This window comes from Tubulanus polymorphus, chromosome 1, assembly GCF_964204645.1.
Source record: "Tubulanus polymorphus chromosome 1, tnTubPoly1.2, whole genome shotgun sequence".
NCBI lineage: Eukaryota > Metazoa > Nemertea > Palaeonemertea > Tubulaniformes > Tubulanidae > Tubulanus > Tubulanus polymorphus.
The window spans coordinates 11,818,500-11,845,685 of NC_134025.1; the positions used below are offsets into that span (position 1 = coordinate 11,818,500).

General features: G+C 37.6%; 1 protein-coding gene across 1 annotated transcript in view; it reads left to right on the forward strand.

Annotated features, from left to right (window-relative positions):
- The first annotated feature begins 258 nt into the window (after window positions 1–258).
- Window positions 259–27,186, forward strand: part of LOC141903828 (sodium-driven chloride bicarbonate exchanger-like) — a 43,424-nt gene continuing 16,496 nt past the window's right edge. The window contains exons 1-7 of the mRNA XM_074792166.1: window positions 259–529; window positions 14,909–15,063; window positions 16,886–17,017; window positions 19,276–19,429; window positions 21,360–21,520; window positions 22,643–22,855; window positions 24,341–24,370. Of these exons, the coding sequence (XP_074648267.1) occupies window positions 14,946–15,063; window positions 16,886–17,017; window positions 19,276–19,429; window positions 21,360–21,520; window positions 22,643–22,855; window positions 24,341–24,370 (808 nt within the window). The 5' untranslated portion in view covers window positions 259–529; window positions 14,909–14,945. The remainder of the gene's footprint in view (window positions 530–14,908; window positions 15,064–16,885; window positions 17,018–19,275; window positions 19,430–21,359; window positions 21,521–22,642; window positions 22,856–24,340; window positions 24,371–27,186) is intronic.

Below are 27,186 nucleotides of genomic sequence, written 5' to 3' on the forward strand. Positions count from 1 at the left end.
TATATATATATATATATATATATATATATATATATATATATATATATATATATATATATATATATATATATATATATATATATATATATATATATATATATATATATATATATAACGCTTTTAGAGTACCGTATAGTTGAATCTGAAAATATTTTTACTGAATCGTCGTTTCGTCATGTAGTTTTAGTTCACAAAGCGGTCGCTAGTTTTCTCTGTCTGTGCGGCAATGCTGCATATGTGCGTGTGAGTCTTCTCCTCCGAGGTTATAAACACAAGTTCAAGGATTAATTCTCTATACGGTGCGTAAAACGTGGATGGATTCGGCATGGAAAGTTCTAATTCGACGCACAATTTAAAGCATGGCTCTCATTGATGATAACCGAACCGTAGATTTTGGTGCGAAAAGAAGAGAACAGAAGATAATCGAATACAGACAAAATAATCGGGTCCTGGCTTAAAAATAGAAGTTGGAACTGGAAGTTAAATCAATAGCAGCCGTCCGTGGTGCCCTATTGAATTCAGTTTTTTGGTAAGAAACAAGGCTTATGTAAGGGCCAAAGTCAGACATCCTACTAGTAGCGAGGCCAATGAATAGTATACCGGTACAGTACCTACCTAACTAGCGGTAACTGAAATGGATTTTTGACTTCATGATTGCCAACAATTGGGGGCGGTTAGTTGGCTTGTAAGGGAGGTCTATTTTATGGATTTTAATTTTAAAGCGAGGTAGGCCTAGGCCGCAAAGAAAACATTTCATCTTTGGATCCCACAATGCCTATACACTTAGTAGTCAGTAACCGGTGGTCATCCTTATTACCGAGATGACGTAATTTACCGAGATGAACTGAGATGACATGAAATAGGCCTACAACATATTTATTTATTCCTTATCGATTTTAACACTTGGAATCATATTATATCAGTAATAAATACCTTCTAGAGTCATATTCTACATATTTTTCCGCATATTTTGTTTAAAAAAATTTGAAATCGATAAGGAATAAATAAATATGTTATATTTCATGTCATCTCGGTTCATCTCGGTAAATTACGTCATCTTGGTAATAAGGAGTCCGACCGACCTGTCTGGTTTAGTTTCACGATCGGATATTTTCACAAACCACATCCGATTGGTATAGGTAAGCCCATACGATTATAAAAAGCCTACCACCAACGATTAAGTATCTAACTACTGTCCACCCAGCCTTGTGACCATCATCCAACCTTCTACAATTCCAGAACGTCATGCTGCCAATAATCTGAGAATCGATGAAAAGGTGCAACTTCAATCTTCGGATTTGATTTCGGTTACTTGACATTTTCAATAAGGACAACAATTCAAATTCTACCCTTTTTAGCCTCAACTTTTTCATGAATATGGACCCGAGGGCCATTTCATAAATGACTGGATAAAGCTTGCACAAATGCGTGAACATGACTAATGACACATAAAAGTCCTGTGAAAACAGCTCTTGAGAATGCGAAATTGGTGCTTTGACATAGGAAAAATATTTCATATTCAACTTCCCTGGGTTCAACATTGTTTAGGCCAAGGGGCAACAGAAAGTTACAATATTGACATAGGTTAAGTGACAGCTAGTGACAGTTCAATTTGGCTACTTACAAGTAAAGTTGTCACAGTATTTACATAGAGGCATAAGGTCTGTCATTTATGTATGTCTGTTTAGTTTATTGAAGCAACTTTTTGTGAACATTCGAAAACTTAAAAATTTGGCAAAGAGGTGTGTCTCAGTTCGACCGAAAGGTTAAATGTCCCAGTTCGGTGAAGTGAGCTTCTGTCCTGATGAAAGGTTATGCCTTTGTAGTAGCCCTTTTAAAAATGCATATACTCTACTTGCAATTAGCCCTAGTTGAAGTGCCGACTTCTCTGATACTACTATGATATATACTATCTTATAAAATCTATTAGATTACTGGCAGATCATGCTACTGGGGAGGGGGGAGTTGGTTGCTGTTATTGCTGACTGGATGTTGTGTAGTAATAGTCGAGTATGGTACCTCATAAGAAAGGATATTGCTAGCCAAGTTGCTTAGAGAACATCCATGGGCTTCCTTTATATTGATCCAACTTATCACTAGGTTTAATATTGGTGATTATGATATGTGATTAATTCTAGCAACTGATCATATTTTTCTTATTTTGTGAAATCGACACTCATAGAGAAAAAGATTGAATAATTGTCGGTCAAAGTATTTTTCCTACAATTTGTTCACCATTTATATTGTTTCACCCTAAACCTACTGGTTCTGCCTTTGATGTACCAATGAGTAGGCCCCTTGTTTTAATCATTCAATTAGATTTTACAGGTCGATTCGTCATTTGGATGGGATTTTCTATTTGTTATCATTAAACTGATAGGCTAATGTGATATAGGTTGAACGTATAATTAAAACGACATTAATGTGTGTACACTAGTCATTTGATTAAAACAGAGTTTATGGGTCTGTGGTGGACTATTGGATTCCACTATCTGGAAGATCGGGTAGACCTATTTGAGGAAAAATCCATTTTCTTTCATGAAATCTCCCAAAGAACTTTGAACCGAAATTCTGAGATATCGGATTTTAAGGCTTTTTTATTTTCATATTTTAAAAGGACGATATTATTATCAGGCCTAAGCCTAATGAAATATTGGATGATAGCCAGGGCTGGATTCTAATCCTTACTTCCTTATTTTTGTTGTAAGGACGCTCACTTTACTAAAGGCCTATTATAAATGCAAACCTATTCTGACAAATTCTTGATGTAACCGTCAATAATAATTCAAATCAATTGAATTGATTTAGGTTTGTGGTATTCTATTCAAATTAGACCAGGGGACTGGACGCGCACATGTTTAGGAAATGCCTTCAGAAATTATCGTACAATTTGATATTATTATTCTATTATACCATCAGATGTGTAGTGGATTACAACACAGCTGAACCGGTATACCGGCGAACTAGCGATGGCGCATATAGGGGTGTTGTATCTGCTAGTAATCCGGTGGTAGTCGTTGTCGAGTATAGGAGCCTAGTAGGCGTTTATCTCGCTAAGACATCATGTGACGGCGGCCGGCAACGATCCAACGTTGACGCATGAGTGTAACTGATAGACGCAGGTAAATGCAACGTTGGTACGTCTGATGCAGGATGATATTATAAATCGACGGTTAGAGCGGATTCAACTACGAAATCGGAACTGATTACATAGATAACGAATTATGTTGGCTTGTTACGGTCTTTGCTTTGAAAAGATATCGTATTCATGATTTCTGGCACTTCTGCTGAATTTTGAGATGAAGCTCGGTTCGATGTTTTTCACTGACTGATAACTTTGCAGTGGCGTTGGAACCGTAGCGACTGCAGCGGAGAAAGCTGCGGCAATAATTTACTGAATGATGTTTTTTCTTTCTTTGAATACCACATTTTTGAAGAAAATTAAGTGATTTCGCCGAGGCAATATTTAGAACCTGTCCACAATGGGTTTTTGGTCGCAGCAATCAAAAATTGCTTCGAACACGCCTGCTTTGAGAACTCTTTTGACAATTACCGATGTATCTATTGATATTAAGTCTGTGGATTGTCTAAGGCAATCCGATTCAATTCAATCACAGGAATGATAACATCGTTAGAGAATTTACAATTAAGTTAGAGAAGACCAAATGATATCCAAAATACGATATCGATATACCGGTAACAATTGATATTTCCTGTGAATATGCGTATAATTCATTGAAAAATGAAAGTTGATTGCAAATGAATCTTGCAGTGATGAGGGTGGAGATAACCACTAAGTTGAATTGGTCGTTTGATCATATCGAAGGATTAGGAGAAACAGTTTATTTGATCTGGGATGTATCCAGGATGACGGGGGGGGGGGGGCAATTTTTTTGTTCAGAATAATTTAGAATGGCAGTGTTAAAAGAAAAAGATAAGTTTTTTCGGAGGGGGATTCCAGACACTCTGAAATGCTCCCTGGATTTGCCCCTGTTGGTCCTTTGGTTTGGTGGTTCTTTTCTTAAAGCACTTCGCACCATTGTCATGTCAACCAACAACTGTGGACTGCAATCATCAGTAGTAGGTTTTGACGCAGTTTGACAGTTGAGGATTTTGAATAGGAGTTTTTGACTCTCAAATTATTTGACTCAAGTTCTACCTAAACGATATGGTTTTGCAACTAGCAAGCGAGCCAGTTCCAGTTTAATGAGTTCATCATTTCGAAAATAATTATTTGAATTTAAAATAAGAGGTATGAAATATATTCAAGCGCACAATAAATGACGAAATTCACGATTGTAATTGTTATTTCGAAATGCTGATATTGATATAAAGTATAAGTGCACTTTGGCTCATGCGGAACCTTTTACGCAAAGTAGTTATTGATGTATGGAAACAATGGTTTTTTCAGCGTCCACAAAAAAGTTACTTTCAAATTTTTACGCCCTAAGTATTAATTTCCAATGGGAACTGTTTCGCAATTCTCTTTCTATAGCGCAGTGGCCTGGTGTTTACAACAGTCTTATTGTCACCACATCCGCCGATTTCCGATTACAAAAGTCTGTGTGTAGGTGTGATTAGACAACTAAATCAATTTGAAATGATTAACTCACTATGAAGGAAATCTTCGTTGCCTGGCAACTGCTTCAGTCGCAGCATGTCGGAGCACATTTCCTTCTCGAATAAACTTTTAAATGAATTCTATTAGTGCCACCTTTCTGTTTTTCGGATCTGTTTAAAAGTCATTATTCATGTGGAGTGGTAGATGTTTTACCACGCTTATGCAAGTAGGTCGACGACTTCTCCTACAGTTGCCGACTTGTCGGTTAGAAATCGGTATGAAAACTGTTCGGCAGTTGGCAGTTGAAAATTGTGACGAAATTTTTACAGTTTCTTGTGTGATTTTCGTAGAATTATGCATTTAACTTGTTGCTGCGCTCTCTGCTGGATTGCTGTTAGGCGTTGTGGTCAGTAAAATCATTTAGAAATAATCTGTTATTTGTATTATTGAAAAGTATGCAATTCTCTTTTAATGTACTTTTTTCAGTCGGTAGCTCTAATGTTTAGATAAAGCAAATGTTTTAATATCTCAATTCATCAGATATTTTTCTTCAAGTATTATGCTTTATTTCCACTGTGTGCAATCATGACTATAGAATATGAATTTGGCTTTAGAAGAAAATCCATTGCTTAATTGTCTAGATTTTAGATAAAGCTGGGCGATTGTTAGTTACGAGCGGTAAGATTTTTAATCGGCGGCAACTTTTGATTAAATCACCGACAATCACCCTTCTAGTTATCCACGATCGCCTACTAGTTGTGGCCAAATTCTTTCGCTTCAGGAGGCCGCCCATTCGAAAATTTCACACGATTTTTATCTCGGCGCTTATTGGCTATTTGTTATCAGAATTCGAAGTGACTCGTCGCTAGTAGTAGCCGCACACTAGGCGACCGGCGGCATTATGCTTGGTCTTCGACAATCTTCTCACTGAATACCTAGCATGCTAGATACTGAGCAAATTAGTCGCTGTTGGCCACTATTCGTCGGCCGACAATAGGTTACCAGTGACCGCACACCAGGCTACGTCATAATGAATTTGTCTCAATGAAAATCGCCAAGAAATTGCCTAGTATGCAAACAAATTTGGCACTGTTGCTTCTAATTCTTTTTTACGGTGGCTTTGTGGCAATCGGTTGTTCTGTTCCAAAGCTGCCTCACACTACCGAAATAATGGCACCGTTCTAAATTGGTGCATTGACCTGCAACGGACAAAGTTAGAATGGGCCAACCTGGAGGTGTGCATTGTTTAATTTACTATGGATTAGTTATCGCTGATGTGGCCTTGATTATTTTACCTGGAAGTTTCTATCGTAATGATAGTTTCAGAGTTCATGGCTTTTATTCATTAAGAAAATTTTTTACAGTTCCGTACTGAAATACGTGGCTCATTAAGCTTGGAATGCGATTCCGCGCCGAAAACCCGATCTCAGTACGGAACTGAACTGGTGGCGTATTTTCTGTAGTGGGAACGCAGATTCGGAGAGTATTCACATCCGCGTAGTATAAACACTAATTACACTCCCCTCTATCGGCACACCGGGTGACTACTATACAAGGCTTACTAAGTGCCGAATTGCCGCCTCACCGTGTGAATGTAACTTGCTGTGTAAGCGCCGTATTTTGGTGAATTCGGCACCAGCGAAGTACAGTGCTTCATAAGCACCTTTTCTAGTGTGAATTTTTGTTCGATATTTCGAGGACTTCAGGCAGCTTGAGGAGTAATAGGCATGACGGATCTGGGCGGCTTGAGTGCTAATGGGTTAACACACACCTGGATCTTGGTCCAAATTGGTCTGGTCATGGAATGGATCAATTTATAACAGTTTGAATGCGTAGTCTAAATTGGAAGGTACCAAATTTCGACTGTACTTAATTACGTGGTATGAACATGGCTTAATAGAACAATGCCAGCCTGTTTTCTGATATATATAACAGGATTCATTTGATAGTAAGTAATATTAGTAGCACGGAGAAATATATGTATACATGTATTTTTGCTAAGTATAATATCACTGGTGGAAGTAGGTTGGCTGCAGCTTGAAATGAAGGCCTTTATTTAGAATATTACGCAATATATTCGTTAATTTGAGAAGATCCATCATTTAACCATCCGTCCTGTTTTACGGATTGATCAAGAAATGATTTATGTCTCCCGTTAATCCATTTAGCGCATTTCGCTTCTATGTTTTGTACTAACTCCTTTAGGCCTGGACAACTCCCTGGGAGAGATGAATAATTGAGTTTCTCGAGGTTCAGTGTTTATATGATTACCGTCTGCTATTCCTAATTATCATATAATCCGTCGTCTGTTCATTATACGGCTTCAATGTGAATCGATCGAATTGTTCAAATTTAGTCAGGTCTATACAAATGATGTAGGGTCTAATGAAGAATGGTGTTGGAGTTGTGAAGAGAAATTCAATCCATTCAATTTCCAATAGTCCTAGTGGTAATAGTATTCGGGTAATGATTTTTCAATTCTTCGTCGATGAAAGCTCTATTATATTTCGGACATCGAATTTTCATTTTTACGGATAAGACGAAGGCTAGATTCTTCGGAAGAGCTGCCAAACCAGTTTTATACGTAAACCGCAAAAGCTAGTTCCTCATCACAAGATCTATATTTATTCTTGTCTATGATTATAGTAAAAAAGCATCGGTTATAGTATATCAGCACTCATCAAATTATTTTTCTGAGAATGGCGACTTGTTCTTTTTACGATAAGCCTAGCTGATTACGCCTAGAGCCATCACATAAGGTCGTGTTGATGATTGAACTTTATAACCGAATATATCTTACTCAACGGTGGTACTCAATTGGGCTTAATTGAGACTCGTTCTGTCAATAATTCTTTCTGGACTAAGTTCTGGGCTCAGATCTCGTGATTCAGTTATTGTCTGTCATCTATTGTGAGACCAGCACTCGCTTGACGCTGATATTTTTCCGATGAGGAATATGTCAAACTTGACTCGTTTTTAATGAAAATGCCATCGTTTATGACGCCGCGTTATGGTCCTAATGGTGCCATTATGTTTTAAAGGATCTTAACCGTTACACTAAGAGATCATTTTCAACTGGGTATGTGTGTGAAATAAAATGTGCTTGCATGTACTTCAGTAATATAGAAACATGATAGATGTTATGCCGACATCTAGCAAGGTTTAGTATAGTACGCATATCTCCTTCACAAATTATTTCTTTCTGCAGGTATATTTTTCCTATAAGCGATATATATATATAGGTGTTTGTATATGAATCCTAGGAACTTGTGATAACGTATACATCTATTTTCATCATCATTAAGTTTTTTATTAAGCTATATAGGCCTATGTATACTTATTACACATTTCTTCGTCTATTTTTTTCTAACATTTGAATAATTTTAGCTCACTTAGGGCTAAGCCCAGGAGGCTTATTGCATGCACTTGTTCGTACATTGATGGAATCTAGTTATGTTGGGAGGTTTTGAAAATTCTTGGATTAATTGTCTTCATTTTTGGTTTTCATGTACCGTATGTGTCTTAGAGGTAGATTCTACCCTGGAGACATCTGTGGCCGGATCAGAATCAGAATTGCTGACTAGCCACCTTTTTTATTACTTTTTTTTATTATTACGAAAACTTTGTTTCTTAATTCAATACTTATTAACTTTATTCAGAAATCTTATTCATTTCATATAAGTACCTATGTATATTTTGTGATTGCAATCGGTTGCCATGTTGTGGTTATGTATTCTGACTGGAGTGAGATTCAATATCATTGATTTCTGTTATGTTCACTGCGCATTGAATTAGTAAAATTAGATTTTAGATTAGGCTTTCCATGGTATCTATATTTTTTAACCACAGCCATAGCAAAGTCAGAGTGAATGACATGTTCTATGATAGTTATCAGATTTAAGATCTGTTTTGTTCACCAGGGGGCATTGTATATCAGAAAGTGAAGTATTTTACCGGGTGAGCATGGTGTCCTTCGACCCTTAGTTCTTACTTTTCTTGTTATGAACTACTTTGCGATTGAAAGTAGAAATAGAAACTATCTGGTTTTCATTTGCTAGAATCCTCGATATTTTTGAAACGTGGAACTAAGTAATATCCGTTCTATTTCGATGTAAATCGTTTTAAAAGTAATGAGACAGAAAAAGAAATTCGGTAGTTATTTTTGAGGTCATTTTATGCAGCTGCGTTCGATGCTACGTACATGCCAACTGTGCCAGTGTGGTACTGTGAAGCGATATAATGACAGTCAATTATGCCACTAGATAAATGAAGTCAGTAATTTTTTCAGGAGAGACAGGTGTGCAGTTGTCGGTATGTCACAGAAATTTTGTATAGGTTGACTATAGACCGTATGAAAATATTCCGCATGGGTTTCATAATGATATCTCTTAATGTGTTTGCATTATTCTAATGCCATTATAGTAATGAATGAATTTTTATCAACTTTGTTCAGACTTGAAAGGGTATATACCTTGCTTAAATTAAGGACATATTTAGGGCTATTAATAGAAGAGGGTTTCGCTCTCTAGGCCTGCTGATTCCATCATTCTGTTTGTTCTGGTGCATCTGTTTCGACCAGAGTACGCTACCCATTCTGGAACCTATCCTCTTAACCTGATTTCTTCTATCGTTATATTGATTATAAAATTTCTCAATGAAAATTAAGTTGTTAACTATTAGGCCTCGTACTTTCAGAACATTGGTGTCTTGAAATGTAGATCAACTTGAAAGATAACATGATAGGCCTATAGCCTGAATGAGTCAATAGTTTCGTTATTACGTTACGTATTCAATTATGCTGATTATAATTCTATTTCATAGATATAGGCCTACTTTTATTGATACTCAAGCCTAGATTTTCGAATAAACCATTATTGGCATAATGTCACCGAAATCGATACACCCAGTTTGATGGGTGTCGTAGGTTGGCCTTGCAACTGCTAGTGACTCTGCGATCCTTAAATACTGTTGACCTATGCACCATCGGACAGGCTGTCCCTCAAAGATGCACTGACATACAAGTTTGCGACTGCTAGTGATACAGCTGCACATCCGCTTTTCGCCACACGACAGTCCCAGCAAAACCCAACTTAAGCTGCCCTTGCGTATTTTCAATAAATGATATTTCTAAGTAGAAAAAAAATCTATGCGCATGTGCCTAAATTTTGCGTTCTTTAGTCCAAGCCTCTGAGATGAGTGCTCGTAGGTCCAAGGCAATCAATATGCGGATGACTACATCACTTGGTGCAAATGGGCACAGAATGTGCATCATTGCACCTGTCGATCTTTCTAAATCACCATATCTCACTCTGAAATTTTAGTTGTAGTCGAGTAACATGTTGTATTTGGTACGGCTCGGGCTTCATAAATTTTTACTAAGTATAAGTATTAATATTCAGATTAATTAGATTGAATTTAAGAGTGACAGATATGTATAAATTCAATTTCAATCCAACCCTGAAATATATGAAGTTCGATTTTATTAGCATGAATTGTAGGGAAAAAATCGCCCTGTATTGTGTTCCTACCACATCCAACCACTGCTGACTTTAGTTAAAGAATGGGGAAAAATAATTATCTATCATATATCATATATCAGCCACTCCAAAGAGCATGGTTGGTTACATACGTATTCTTAGAATTATGACATAAGCCGCGATTGCACAAGCACTTTTGGCCCGGGCCAAAGCTTCAAGGCCCATGGGCCTCTCTTGTCAATCATTCATCTCTATAGAAGAATCTTATTTTAACTCAAAACAGGATTCTGGCTTTTGATTTCTATAGTAGGCTTTGCTTGTGTTGGATAATGGATTTAAGGGATTGAGCAGAGTCTGCTGTATCAAACACGCGTTTACCCTTGAGGGTTGAATCAGGTGATTAAATATTGTTTCGCTGACACACTACCACACTACATGATATGAGAGAGTGATTGAGTTGGATTGGCCTGAAAGGTTGCTATCTATCTCTGCCTTAGATGGTATTAGATACATGAGTAGTTGGACATGTAGAAATAAGGAGAAAATAGGCCTAGATAGATTCTTATGCCCCCCCCCCCAAGCTCAACTTCAACAGAGAGGGGGCATAAAGATTTACCCGCATCTGAATATGCTGTCGCTGCCGCAAGTGACGTTACCAGCCTAGAGGCGGCAACCGGTCTCTTTCAAACTTGGTAAACAAGTAGGAGATTATTTGGGGTAGAACCCTATGTACAAATGGAATGTAGGTAATGATCCCCTCCCGGTAAAAATCCCCCCCCCCCCAGTTTAGTTTTCTATCAAACAAAAGTATAAAACCTAAATGAGATTAGACAGACTTTCTGCAATAGTATTGAGGAATGTGTACACACATATCTTATTATTAGTTTTTAACTATATCTCTTCATAGAAATTTTTTAAACGGATTGTTTCAATTTTGATGCAAGTAGCATGCAGGTTACTTGCTACGTCACAGAATAATGTCATTTTCATGCACGTTGCTCGCTTTCAGTCACAAATAATCCAAGGTGAATATTGTGAAAATAACACGAAGAATATGAAAATTATTAAAGTTTTTCAACATAAGAATAATGCAGTGTTTTGCTGGGAAATCAAATTTGGGGGTCTATACGAGTATGGCCACCAGGGGCTGACATAAAAGCAACGTTTAACAGCCTAGAGGCGGCAAACGTTGACTGATCTTTTTCAAACTTGGTATCTTGGAATCAGGGCACTTCAGTTTCGCTTCAACAAGTATTTACATACGCAGATCAGTACCTCAGATGTGCCATGCAACTACGGGTGTGTCAAATAACAGGAGTAAGAATGTCATTAAATTCAGTTCAAACTGAGAAGGACCTGAGGGTACATATAGACTTTAATCTGACTATCAAATCATTATAACAGCTTTGTACTTCAATTATTCTACACTTATGATAAATTTGTATGCCTAGAATTTACCATTGTTGACGATAATTCCAACTCTTTGTCTAATATAAGTCTTATGGAGATAATTGCGGCCACAATATTTCTGATGTCTAATATAAGTCTTTTGGAGATAATTGCGGCCACAATATTTCCAACGCATTCACCGCAAACCCTGTAACTTGTGGCGGTGAATTTAGGCCGGGGGGGGGGGGCTTCCAGGCGTTTGCCCCATTGTAGTCTCTTGAGTTATTCAACTTACATTCTGCCTAATGGGCTTATATGTGAATTCATTGATAATTAGTGTTTGTCATAGTCTGATGGTATGATTAAATGGGTTTTTTTTCGGTGACCAGGAAGTTCTCACACATCTGAATACGGTGATATTCGGATGTACAGTGTTCTTATTCTGCAATCGAATGATTGTTCCGTGAATAGATGACTTTTGTCCGCAATATTGTCATTACCAAAACAAGACAATTCGACGTGAAGCAGTGATTTCAAACTCGCTTGTGATATTGGACACTAATTTAATTAGGCCTCAAATTTGAAAATTACTTGGAGTACGGTATCTTCCACTTCTTCTAGTTGTAAGTCGTGTCTTCATGATTCTTTTCTTGATATTACTCAAGTTTTGCAGATTCTGGATTCTGGGATTTCAATCCTGAGATGTTACGTGGCAATACTCAGAACTTTTGTTTTGATTTTCTATCGCTGTTCCCTTTTATTTTGTTCCCGAAAAAACCTGTACTTTGATTGAGCAACAGGTCTCACTGTAGTAGCGCCTGTTATAACTGTTACAATGTTCGGCGAGGTGATATCTATGGTCACTGGTGTTCGGCAAGGTGATATCTATGGTCACTGGTGTTCGGCGAGGTGATATCTATGGTCACTGGTGTTCGGCGAGGTGATATCTATGGTCACTGGTGTTCGGCGTACTCTTTTCTGAAAAAATGTCTTCAGGTTCATTTCGAAGTCGACGACGACGTCGGTTTGGCCATTTTATACAATGCTAATGATGCATCACGGGAACATCTGTCTCTCCAGTGCGGAATAACAATTTTGTCTCTTCTCTTCATGATGAATAACAAATGAATCTAAATATTTCTATTGTTTATACGTACACAGTGTTCTCCAAATGGTGGAATTTTTAAGTGGCTGCCGAATACCCCCCTCAATACCCCCAAAAATGCAGAAAATATAAGCTTGATTTTGGTGTAATCTTCTATTTTGTCACGTTAGCTAAATATATTTCAAAGCAATTATCAGTATTGGTAGAATATTGACATCACTCTGGTAGGGGCAGTGGATATTTTATAAGGGATGGCTGATTTTCAGAGGGGTGGATTTTCAGTAAAAATGAAGCGGGTGGCTGTCCCTCTAAAACCTGTTGCGGATGTTATGATGTTATTGGGGATCATTCATTTATTACGTACGCATTTGGGAGTGGGAGGGGTAAGTGCCATTGCGTTCTGTAATGCTTAATTTATATGAAAAAATGGCTGATTTTGTGTACAGGGGGAGGGGGGTTAAAAAAGTCAAATTTCATGCGTACGTAATAAAAGTATGATCCCTTGAATGATACACATATTTTAGTTGGACAACTTATCATTTTGAATAATCTCGTGTTAAGATTCTACGTCAGATCGACTTTCATGGTACATGTAACAATAACCTAACTGATGCTCCGATTCGATACTGGATCTCTGTGCTACTGAGGTGGGAGGATCGGCGGACATAGAATTTGGCATAAACTGGTAAAGAATAATGAGGTTTGCTTGAGTTATCGAAATACCGAGTATTTCGTTATTTATTTCAACAAATTCGGCTAAATGTAATCGCCGTGTATCGCAGCCTACGGCGTACACGAGTTGTAGGTAAATTACCACGAAAATCCATTACAGATTGAAGACGCCAATAAGCTCGGTGATTTTCTGTAAGACGTTGGCTTTTAGTATTAAGTATCAGTTACTCCGCAAACATGAATCTGGAAATTTGATTTGCACTGTTTACGTATCTATTAGCCAGTAAACGGTGAAGCCGTTGTCGTACGCACTGATGGTTGTTACTGCGTAAGTTCGCGTCCTACAATTACAATTAGTTTATTGCTCCACAAAATTTACATTTGCACAGAGCACAAAAAACAGGTTCATACATTGTACACGTATCCATGCAGTTTACATTATTCATACAAACACGGTTTAAATGAAAAGAAATACATGAATTCTTATCAATCAACAATAGCTTAAGGCGGGCATTGAACAGTACATATTTAATATGAGTTAGAGAAACTTTGATCTTTGCTGTATGAAGCGAGACAGGTTACAGAGCTGTTTGCCCTTAGAATTTAATAATTATATCAGTTTGAAGGCACTTGGTCTTATTCTAAAATATGGTTTAATGAACCTACGAAGTGATGAAACCGGGAGTGACTCGTCGCTGCTTGCGAGCAGGACGCCGCGACTGAAGATTTACAAGCGATCAGTGATGAGTCGCAGCGCCGCTCCGTGTAGCAGGTCACCGCAATTATCTTCCAAGAATTGTTCCCGATTCGTTCAAAAACATTAAATGTGATTATCAGGGGCTTTAATCCGCGTTCCATACTCATGAAAAATAGAAGCAAAAGTTTTCATGGCCGGGTAGAATGTTTTTCATTTAGGAGTTGGGAGCGCGATTACTGGTCATTTTTAACTGTAAGTACCGGGCAAGCGTCATTTTGTGACTTACTTGTGGATACAGTTACCCTCGTGCGCCAGCTATATAGCAATTGTTTAAATACAGTGGAACCTCGTTACAATGAACTTGGATACAATGATTCATCGGGTATAGAAAATAATTATAGGATTTTGACCCGATGAAGAAAATTTAATTAATTTCATATTGGATATAAAGAGCGAACATATTTTCTGGTGCTGTGAAGTTTGCTGTAACGAGGTTTCACGGTAGTTGCCTTGAATTTCACTCATCAAATCGTCGTGAAAGTATCGACACATTTTAGTTGGATACGTAAATTGTTGCAAAAATTGACTTTCATTTTGATAAGCGACATTACCAGCCATGAGAGAACGATCGTGCATTGAAATTCTAGTCTCTGATCGACGTTCATTTCAACCGATACAACCGCGTTGGTGTGTGTGTGTATTTTATCGTGTGTTGTCTTCTACAATCGATAAATCAGGGCCCTTCCAACTTGCCCACCTTTTCAATCCTACTGTATGAGCCTTCTGCTCGGCGCACTGGAACTCACGGTATATACCGAGCGTTGGAAGTTCATACGCAAACTGAAATGACATAGGCCATGCTGAGCACGTAGATCTCGTGTACTGCAGCGACGAAACCACCTCACCTGAATTAGCGGACGTAGCTTTCTCGTAATAAATGTCACTATAGGTCTAGATAACTCTCGTACGACTCATCGTTAAGTATGTGTGTGTGTGTGTAATTTCAGGGAGACGTCTATGATTTTGTGAATAAATGCGGTCAGCATGATGGAACCGTCGAATCTAGATCCACGTAAAGAGCGAATGGGCGCCGTACCGGAAGGCCTACGAGATTGGGGATCGTTTCACCGCGCGCCAGCATTCGACGATACAGATTATGCAGGTAATTAAGCAACTATCCGTCAATTTTTTGTCTATCTCTTGACATTATGGGCATATATATATATATATATATATATATATATATATATATATATATATATATATATATATATATATATATATACCATGACAGATGTGGTAATGACGATTAATGTAATCATTTTATCGAGTCTGCATTGGATTAATAGTTCCGCCTGATAAATGAGATTCCGGCAATTTTTATCAATACGTAGTTTGAAAATTTCCAAGAATCTACCAGTGATATTTATATTCCTGTGAAATGTACGTCGAGACTAGTATTTCTAGAATGTTGTCGCGTTGGACTGTTTGCCGAATGTCTGTGTCTGACTTAGAACCCGGATAACTGGTCTTTTTTTCAGTCCCATATTTTTGTAGTGAATAGCAAAATAGATTTTGCCCTTTGAAAAGGTAGGTTCGTGAATCACAAACATGCGTACATGTATATCAATATAACCCGTGACCTTTCAATGTCAAATCGGGAAAAAAATCTTGAGTGATGAAATTGCTAGAATTTGAATGTCCAGAAAATTCGTTTCTCAATTGCAAATCTTTAACTGCTGTTTTACTGAATTCTAGGTGGGCCACGACCTGGAAATGGAATATTCCCTTCATCAGCGTCGGCTTTCATATTGTTTTTAAGACAATCAAGATTGATCCGTCTTAATCTTAAGAGTTCCTGTGATGATTGAGCTGCTGTTTCATACTTCATATTCCTTATTTTTCACGTATCTATCTATTTATCCTGTGTAGATGATAATTAACTATTGTTACGATAATAATCGAACTATTGTTACGATAATGATGAGGATATATTTGAAATTTGGTGCAATATTTTTTCAATGAATCACGTGTGAGATAAAAAGAAACAACAAATATTATAGTTAATGTGATCCTGTAATAGTGAAGAGAGTGAAAATTGCATGGAATTGCATCATTGGTTCAAACAGTTTATTCTTTTCGTTGACTCGATACACAAAAGATTTAATGTCTCACCGATTTCTTTGTCTAATCATTAATCACTTTACAAGACTTCAAGATATTTCGTGCTATATTCATGATCGATGGGGCCATTTCTTCGAAGAAATAGCAATATTTTGTTAATCGTATCGATCATTGTTTTGAAGATCTCTCCGTCCGGTCTACAGACGGTGTGCTCTAGTAAAACTGGTTTTCCGCGTGGCGAACGTTATTCGCTAGTAAATCAATGAAAGAAGCCGGTAGTACCGAAGAAAGGCCTTATCAGGTGTCCGTGATTTTCCGGGATGAATTGATGAAGTGAATAGCCTTGTAGCAGAGCAATTAATTCTTGCCAATGTCAACTGTTTTTTTATTGCTGACAGAGTAAAATATTACATCCTGACTACCAGTGGGTAAATCAAGATACTGTTGACGTGAATGGCAATACTTTTTGCCGGGTGGTGTCGTAAAAAGCTCATCAAGTAGCTTTCTCCTTGGTTGTACCATTGTAACAAATACCTCAACAGAATATAGGTTTCCGACACTCCAAATGGTCATGTAGTTAGTAGAGAACAATTGTAGGCCCGCCTGATTCTCCAATCTCAAGTACAACCCATGAATTGCACGTAATCAACCCCAAGGATTTTTCACCTTTTCTTTAAGACAAATCATGAAAGTTCTGTAGGGATGATGAAGTAGCTAAATTGCTTTTGGTTAAAGATCCATATAGCTATCGTGTAAAGACCATTTTCCCTAAAGATAAGAAAATTAGATTTCGATAGACCACTTATAGAATATTTATTGGCTGCGCTGATATTGACAGTTTCTCATTTCTACTTTCGTAGGACATAGGTCCGACCAGGCTATTTATATCGGACTGCATCTACCGAAGTCAAAGCGTCGCCATCACCACCATCGACGTCGGTCATCGAAAACACCATCTGTAATCGATGAAGAATGTCCTAGTAAACCACCAGGTACGTACACTACACGCAAACTGCGAGCATTAGTCAACCATTGCGGGTACTCGGAACAAAGTCTTTTAGTAACTGTGACTAGAAGCCTCTCTCGCGGAGCGCCAGAAGATGAAGAACATTGTAATAAAGAGTGCTTCATGGTTAAAGATATAACACCAATTTTGTAATAAGATTCTTGGCTCTTTAACGCTAGTATCATCTCGGTTTTTATGACAGTTAATTCTTTGGAGTGTCTTACGAGATAACAATTTCTAGAGAAAACAACCGCGAATTGTCTCTATCGGCCTACTCGACTTAGAAAGAGACATATACTTAGAAAAGGACATATCTATGTAAAGTGTATTTGGAGAATGTCTGACATTTGACAATATGTTGATTTGTGGCTGTCTGGTTTTCTCTTTGAACTGGAAAACCTGCACCAGTGCCTCGATCTCTTGTATTTGGGAGAAATGTTTCACATGCCCACGTATAGAAAGAATATATATCGAAATCATCGGCTTAAGTCTCACATATACACCAACAATTATGAGTATGAGACTCTCTAAGGATTTCCTAGCTATATATTAACTATCTATTTAATACAGACTATGTCAGTTCATAGTAGACTCTGGAATTGTATATCTCGGAAAATTTTAACCTCTTTTGGGAACTCTTATTCAAATTCCCCCTTCCCCCAATATCTTTCCCCCACTTCTTATGCTGATTTGGCCTTAAAATATCGATTCCTTTTTAGCAGATATTTTCAAGACTGCAGAAGGTAACTAACTCAAACGTATCAATATTTTGTCACCTGTATATTTGGATTTTTAGTTTCAAATGCAATAAATGTTTCAAAATTGGCCTGAAAATTGTTATCCCTTTGTCTGGGTATTCCCCCATAGTCAAACCATTGCCTCCAATTGTTTGTCATTTTTTGCTCACATCAGTTTGCAACATTCACATCAATGACAAAAGTTCCTAAATTGTTTCATAATACTGTTTATATGCGATGTTTATCACTATTGATCGGTGGTAGATGATTACAGTGAATCCTTCTCTGGTTAATCTGTTGTCTGCTTCCTGTGTTCTCTCTGATTATGCGAGTGAAGTGAGTTGTGAAGACTCTTGTAGGCTTTCCCTCTCATATAGTTCCCTCTAGTAATTTAACCCTGGCTTAACACGTAAACAGATTAGGTGTATACTGTATATATTTGAAATCAGATATATATACGAATAATTGTTCACAATTTCTGTTGTGGAGCTGTTTCGATAATAAATAGTCACGAACTAAGATTGTTGCAACACGAAAAAAAAATGGAACTGTTCGCTTTTCTTGTGTCCGACTTAGTTAAAACCTTTTTCAAAATGTTCCTTTGTGCGTATAGCTATTGTCCGAAGGATAGGAATGATTAGTTAGTACCGCATGGAAAAACATGAAAAGTTGGCTCGTTGTTGTCTTTCAAATCATGTCATGTCTCTTAGAGTTCTCAAATATCTTTGATGGACATTCGTCAATGATAAAGTCCGACTATGGGTGATCGTCGGGGGCATCTGATTTCTTTCAGCTACGATAGAAATTTCATGTCCAAATATATAGAAAAATACCACACTGATTTAACGGAAGAAATAGGGTGAAAAGTTTCTTTTCAGCTATTAATTTATTTAATCCAACGTTGCGACTATATCCTAATGGTCATCATCAGGAATGTGTGTTATAGCAGTGTGGGATTTTCTGTATATTGTTACAACACTGAATAGTGTTTCACCAAGGTTTTCAGGTCCAAATAGTTACCTCGCATACATTTTGGACTGATCAGTTTTATTTTCCGGATATGGTAGCAATGGATGATATCAACCATGTTGAGTAGCTATTGGAGTTGAGTCAGTGATGACTTGCCGCGATATGTGATCATCGTCAACCAGCTCGGTCAAACTCAACTGGGATGGCAATTAATACTGCCAGAGAAGTCGCATGATTATACATTATATTGTGATTATGTGACAAATCGATGATGGCAAGCGTTACTTTAACTGTTGGGCTATCGGCCTACGTGAGCCATGGTTTGGGTTTCCCTTAGGCCAATCTATCGATGCTCAGTATCCAGATCGTGGCATTTGGAGCTATCCACACACACACTCTTATCTAGTGGGTTGCTCGATTCAGGTGGAATCAGCTAAGAATATCCATCATACCCAAACTTGATCTCTGAATATATGAACTAAAACTCGCCAATTTATAGTTGCTTCAAGATTTCAGTTTCATATTTGTATTTGTATAGCTACCCCTCCGGAACAACGGGTTCGGTTTATTCTTGGCCAAGAAGCAGAAGATGAAGATGAAAAGGAGGCGCACGAGGCGCATGATATTTTCTGTGAAATGAGTGAGCTGTTCGACGATGGTGAAGAGGACAGTGAATGGAAGGAAACTGCCAGGTATGTTAGAGACTATCAGCCTCCTTCGAAGGGATTCATTAACTCCATGGACCCACTACTATACAGTACCCTCAATTATCCACCTTCTGAGTAACGGCTACGTATATGCCATTGTATGGATTTCCCCAATGCTTTGTTTGCTAACTGACATTTTCTGTTTGCAATCTGCCGCAAGTTTCTTCGTTCAAGTGTCCTTCAATGTCCTTAATTTAGTCTTAATTATTAGCTAAGGAAAATTTCTGAGAAAGTTTTCTCTATTTGTCGAGCTCTATTTCAAGATTGATTTTCTTGATGAACGTTATAGTACTTCAGTAGAGACTGATGAAATGAACTCCAACTTCTACCGTGCAAACTCAAACGAAGAAAGAACAAATTTTAGTGCTTTAGAGTTGAATGATGTATTTTAAACCTGAATTGAACTTTCAGTGGCACAATAGGGCTGTTTAGCTCTCTGGCGAAATGACACTTGTCCCAAAGTTGGCAGATAATCAACAGTTCACTGTTGTTCTAGATGAAGTTTTTGTCTATAGATGTTCAGTTAGAATGAGCACATTTCAGATTTGATTACTTCAAATTTCAACTAGCAACTTGGAATCAAAACTGTGAAACTTGTTCTCGCCGACCAGTAGAAATTAGACCGGTTGCATGGCTATCTGAAGTATTGCCATTTCCAAACATCACACAGTGTTCTTTGTATACTAGGAGTTCATTTTCGTAATGAATTATTCATTCAATAGACAATTTATTGTGATTGTCTCAATAAATTTTTCAATCGTCAAATGTTTTACTTTCAACGTGAAGATGCTCCAATAGCTATACGGTAGTACAGTCTTGATGCCATCCGGTTTCAATCCCTGTCAGGGAATGACTTCACACTGGCGCTAATGAGCCTTTTATTGAATTTTTAGGCTAACGCCTAATTTCAATACTTGATAATCGATTTTCTATGGTTTGATCGATGCTCCCATAAACATTTAGCAACATTCGTCAATGATTATCCCTAGGTATGGTTCGAATTTGTTATCAGGGGCAGACCCAAGGGGCTTTAAGGGCTACTTTACGGAGAATTGAGATTAGGGAAAGTGATTTAAAGGCAGCAATTGGGGGAGTATGTGGTCAAAGGGGCTTTGGGCACTCAAAACGTTTAAAAAGATAGGTACTTGTTTCCTCAGGAAAAATGATGAGATGATGTATTTAAGGTAGGGGGCACATGAGGGTATTTTTTCGCCCAATTGCCGCAAATTCAGAAATCGCCTGAAAATTTTTGCCCTGTGCCCGTTCACGGCAATGAGGAGGATTTCATTGGCCGACTCAATCGCCCAGCTATTCGTCCGTATTGAACATGTTTGATATTTTCGATCGGTTATTTACGCCAAGCGATCGATTTTTATCAACCAATAAGATGCATCGCTGATATCATGTGATTTGTTAAGTCTCTCCCAATATGCGGCATTGACGGAACTTCGATTTGATTGCTTCATATCGTCACATGAAAAAATACGCCTGTCTGTCCCTAGCTTAAGGTGTATTGGCTCACAATAAGATACTAACATCATGTTGATAACACAATGAATCAGTCGCTTGCCTGTTCAGACTGGTTGTAAGATTGTTTGAATGAGCCAGCACTGAATATCCAAATTATGTACTTCGATTTTAATAAAAAAATTCTGTTAACTCGACCGCCGATCACACAACTATATTTGTACTTCGATTTCCGATTTCAAAATCAAACCCCATGTTTCGCTCCAGGTAGGTGTGGTGGGTTTGTAAGGCAATCAATCAAAAAAAATATCAAACGAAATTTACCAACCAAATGAATAACAGGGTCAATCCCTATTTTGAGATGCAAAAAAATAACACTATGAAGGTACCTTTCTGCCATAATTTGACTTACATCATCTGATTCAAACGTACGTTCATTCTATTTCAGGTGGGTGAAATTCGAAGAAGACGTCGAGGAAGGCGGCGAACGATGGTCGAAACCTCACGTCGCGACGTTATCGCTTTACTCGTTGTTCGAACTCAGAAAATGTCTGCTGAACGGAACGGTTTTACTCGATACCGAGGCGTATACGCTGTCGCAAGTAGCAGGTTCGTGTCGCTAATACGTAGTAATATCGCTTCATTTCCCCGCAACAGAGTGTATATCGTTTGCTTTATAGTTATGGTAAATATCGCGAGCTCCCCGGTAAACGCTTTTCCATTCACGCCCTCATCCACATTGCTAACGTGCTCGATAAAGAATGGAACATTTATCGCTATTCCATTATTTGCCGTAGTCGAAATTTTAGTTTATTCAACAGGAGAAGGTGTAAAATCACAGTAGATTGATTTGATACAAAATAAAAATGTATATAATCGCAGTCGATTGATTTTTGTATTGATATGCATACAACTATCTCATTGTTCTCGAATCAAGTTTATGACGTTTGATATGGCAAAACCGCTTGTGCTTTGCTATAAAGTTTAGTAAAATTCCAATCTAAATGAATAAAGTGAAGTACTGTACTTGAACTAGAAAATAATGTATTTTGTGATCAGTGTGACGAGGCAACTGTATCAGGCATACCAAGAGTCTATGAAAGTCATAAATCGGTCAGTGATGAAGTCGGTCGCAAGTTATCAATTATTGACAATTTTCAATGAAAAAATTAAGACCACTACTATGAGTTGACTAAGACCTCGTATCACCTACTTAATCGCCGAATCTCATAATTCCCAAATTTCTTAAAACTTTGATTTCAAATTTGCAATTCCACATTAGCTTATCCCAAAAATTCCATTTTTTTCGCAGGCGTCAAATAATTTATTGAAATTAATTTTCTTGTTTATTGCTAATATTCTTCAGTCCAAGTTCTTAGATGGTTAAGATCATATAATCAAGTTCCACAATGAAATAAGAGTCAGAAATTTGCTAATATTTTCATTTCATTAGCCACAACGATTCAGCCTTTGTCAGGTGGTTAAGATCAGTTATGGTATTAATGTCAGTTCCATTGTCTTCAAGCTGATTGCATGAAGTCATATTTGGTTTTCAATCATGCGCCCAAATCATGGCATTTGGAGCCATGCGGCTTGATATGTCCATTATCATCATGGAAACTTAGTTCCTAGGTAGAAAGACTATTGCGCAACATTTTCAGGACGCTCTAGTCGTGCGGCCAAACGGTGTCTCGTTTTCACTCTTTTAAGTTTTCGCTCGACCTTTTTCAGACCTGATTCTGGATCACATGATTGCGAATAAACAGCTGGAAGAGCAACACCGCGAGAGCGTGCGCGACGCGTTGCTGCGACGCCATCGACATTTACACGACAAAAAACACCGCAAAGAAGGCGACATGAGCCATCGTGGTTCGATGCTGCCGTTGATCCGTTCACTGGCCGACATCGGCAAAAAACGCTCCGAACCGAGCAACATGAACAGCGGTAAGTGACTACGCCCGCGCTGTAGCTATACTAACCTTATTTATGTTAATATATATATATATATATATATATGTATATGTATATGTATATGTATATGTATATGTATATGTATATGTATACTATATACAATAGAGATGTAGACAATGTGACCTTTGTAAATGTTAGAGGAAAAAAGCTGTTTTCAAAATTTTGAAATCGTCAACTTATGAGCAAATTTGGAAACAAGCTTGAAAATTTTAGATACCTGTCTCAATGTCTAGAGAGGAACTTTTGATATAACGTAGTGATTTTGAGGTTTTCTTATGAAGCTCTTTGAACGGACTTGAACGTATTAAATTTCCAATCATAGTTGATGGATCACGTATGATGCAAAGTTCTTGTGGATCTATGTAGTTTAATTATCACGATGTGTTGACTGTCAGTAATAGTAATAGAACTCATTATTCGTGCAAACCACTGCAAATTTCCAAGTAATGAAGTGTGTACAGCTTGAATTTTGTTAATTAAGAACCTTGTGTATTTATTCACTATTATTTATTATTATACATAGGCCTATCATAAACATAATCATCATTAACATTTGTATCACGATGAAACAGTTTGCATTGACTAGGCCTACAGCGCCTGCTGGAAAGGATATAAGAACAGAGCCCGTATTTTAACGCGTGTTATACAAGCTTAAGAGCTTTTTAGCTGATCATCCTTTTATTTCGGACAATTACTACATCATTTACATCATTTCACTTTTTTATGGTGTCTGTCTCTATTGTGTATATGATTTATCATCTTCACTCCTCGACTCGACTATCAGTTGTCTTCTAAACAGGGTTTCCGATATTATTTTGGCGATTATTCCTAAATAAGCAGTTTCGTCGTTTTATTTGCACTTCATTTGCAAGTATTGGACATCCTCCCCAGGCAGGGATTTGAATCTAATGGCATCGCTAAACTCAGCCACGGCACAAACCCCTGCCACATTGGACTGGGTGCACAGGTACATGCGAAAGCTTTGCCACACGAAAACTTGCGGCACCAATCAGATTGCTGGTATAACTGCTGAGGAAAATTTCATGGAAATAATATCAATGGGAAAAAACCTGGGCTTAAATAAAACAGGATTTCTGATTGGCTAATAATGACATGATCTAAACTGCGTGTTTATCTGCGCACTCGGTCTAGTGTGGCAGGGTTTCGTACCCTAGCAATCTCGATGCCATCAGGTTTCGAATCCCTGCCCAGGGATGATGGTATTGAATGAATGTCTCTTTTCTGTTTGGTTTTGATGTTCATCGAAGAAATCGTATCCATTTATCAATTTTTGTTAATTCGTTTGGTGAAACCCTGTTCACTATTATTAATTTCATCATCGTACTCGACACTGGTATTATTGTTCTATTTTTATTTTCGGTACATCATGTGGCGTCCGCATCATGATCAGCGTCATCATTACCATTATTATTTGTTGTGTATTTTGAAATATTCCAGGCCCTTTGAGTAATTATTGGTTAAGAAGAGGTACGTTGCTTCCGTTCAGTGTCGAAACTATTTTCAAAAAAAAAAAAACAGAAATGAAAAATTCTCCGCGTTACGAACGAACAGGACATTATTTCATTTTGGCCGGCTTCAATTTTCTTTTGGCAATGATACTTATATATTGAACGCAATAGCATGTGTGACATGTGAACACTTCTGATGACAGATCTTTGGAAATGGCCAGGTTAAATTCTTCCTGCTGGTTAAAGTTACACCGATTTAACGATTTCGTTCTTAGCTAACCGACAGAGATCTCGGCTAGTGCTAGCTTGAAGATTTGTCGAATGATGGGAAAAATGTGTTTTCCTCGGCATTTGATAATTCGACGGCTATTTACTAGTGTAAATACAGCATTCTAAGAGAATGCGGCTATTCGTTTGAAAACGTGCCATAACCCCTCACTAGTAGATCTCGTACGTTAGCGTGGAACTATGAATTTCATTTCTTTAAAAGTAAAAAAGTTAGCTATGAAGTGCTGGTGGAATTTCGGTATTGGTTTTTTTATTCTTAACCGAGAACCCAATTTCGCTTTTTAGTTCATTTTCGATGATTCTTTGCAACTGCACGAAACTCGCAGGAAGAAGCACGCCTATCATGAAAGAAATATGCTGCTTTCATCGCTCACCAATTTTATTATTCCTCGGATGATTTTGAGGGTGTTGTCGATTTTTGTTGTTGAAAACCACGACAGCGCTTACGTATCATACTGATTTCACAGTAAACGGCGTCGAAATACTTTTGATTTTTCTTTCGAATATATGAAAATTTTCGTTAGTCATAACAATCTGCTTCTAGCATATAATCATAACGTCACCATCGCTTATTTCATATATACTGAGATATCTATATTTCTCCACAGCAGTCGAAATGATTGTTTCTTTGTGCTGGCGGATAGTTGTGGAAAGCTGGTTAAGATTTGACTATAGAATTAAAACATAGAGCTAATCCAACTATAGAGTTAAATTTAACCGTGAATTGTGGAACTGAGCCCTGGACCTAGTTCATAGTTCGGAGTTAAGATATGACTCGTAGTTAACTCATTGAATATGAATTAATCTTAAGTCGGAGTTAGCTTTTAAGTAACAACTGTTGAACTGGATCCTCGTTATTGAATTAGGGTTTTCCATTGGATGGACAATGATTTTCGACAGGCAATTGATAATCAGCGAATTTGGCCAATCTTATATCGCTTCTTTTCAAATCGACGATATGCTCCGTGGGCCCAGTTTCAAATTAACGTTAACTGCGTTACTAAAGACACTGTCAATTCTGGGAGGGTAGTGTAAGAAAAATATATGCTGACTGCGATCAGGTCCGGATAAACTGACTTTTCACAACTATATCCAGTCCATGTTTTCAGGTGGCTTTATAGTATTGAGGCTTTATGAGGAAATATGTGTGAGATTCGTGAAAAAGGGGTATAGAATAGAACTGCCCGACCTAACTATATATCTGCCGTAACTATTTTATTATGCAGCTTTGCTTTGCTTTTATTGCTTAATACTTCTTGTTTTTCTGCTTACAAATCCTATCCTCTGGTATATTTTCCACCATGACAATAGTGGATTTAGATTAATTTTGATTTCATTTTTAGTTTCGCCCTCCAAAGTGATTTTCCAACTGGTTACTGTATTCACTTTTCAACTATGTGTGCATTGGATATCTAGTCAAAGATTTGATAATTTCATTAATAAATGATTTTTTCCACAAGTTCTTCAGTGCCTAGTGCATGTTCAGAGTTTGATCTGGGATTTTGGTTGGTAATAGATTAATCCATTAACACCAAAATGAAGGTAGACTAATGGGAGATGGTCGACATACCGATGTACTTACGAAATAACGTATGTGTATTAGGTGTCGTTGACATTTCCCGGTGGATCTATGTAATTTCAATCGAAATAGTCCTCTTGAATTAATCGTGATCCTTGACATCAAATGGACATTCGATTTTTTGGTTTGAGTAAATGTCCTCTAAAAACTCTACTCATTCTGACTGACCTCCTGATAGTGATCAGCAATCGTGGGTTTTTCACAGCAAACACGCACATGCTGTGTACGGGAAGCTGGAGAAAATAGCTGAGGTTAAGTCTTATTTCTCAGTAATGGCTTTACCAAAATCAAAATTAGTAACACACTTATCATTTATACACATATCACATTTAGAAAATAGGTTTTACGCAATATTCTATCTAGAGGGCAGTTGACCTTTAAATAAGAAAGTGCTGATACATTCAAAAGCGATTTTATCCTATTCCCTATTAGCACTGCTGTCAACTGTCTCATTTCATCTGGACATTTCAAACAAGCTGTTATTACCAAGTTAATCGTCGCGAAATATTTCTCATCTAATAGTGCTCGGATCGAAGAAAAACTCATTTTCGCGGGAAATCAATTGTAATCTTGTTTAGCATTGTGTTTTAATTTCGATGCTCTCCCTGACTATTTCTGCTTCTCACAATTGGTTTTCTTCCGTAGTAATTTAAGTAGCCTTTATCCTGGTAATAACTAGAATTCCCAGATGCAAATTGCTGCAGTTCTTATACCCTTAATCATTGTAAACAGCTACATTTACCATAAAAATTCGTAATTTAAAAATCTGTTGCACTGGACGATAATATTTGAGTTGGTTGGTAGCTCTGGCATATGTGTGTCCAGTTTAATCTGTCATTTATTTCCACACACCTTTTGTTTCTCGATTACCGTAAAGGAAATCTTCCTCTTTTTACCCCACCTTGATCATGTTATGATACCCGTTTCAGGCACTTCTAAATCCCTTCGAGTGCATACCTGCTGCATGT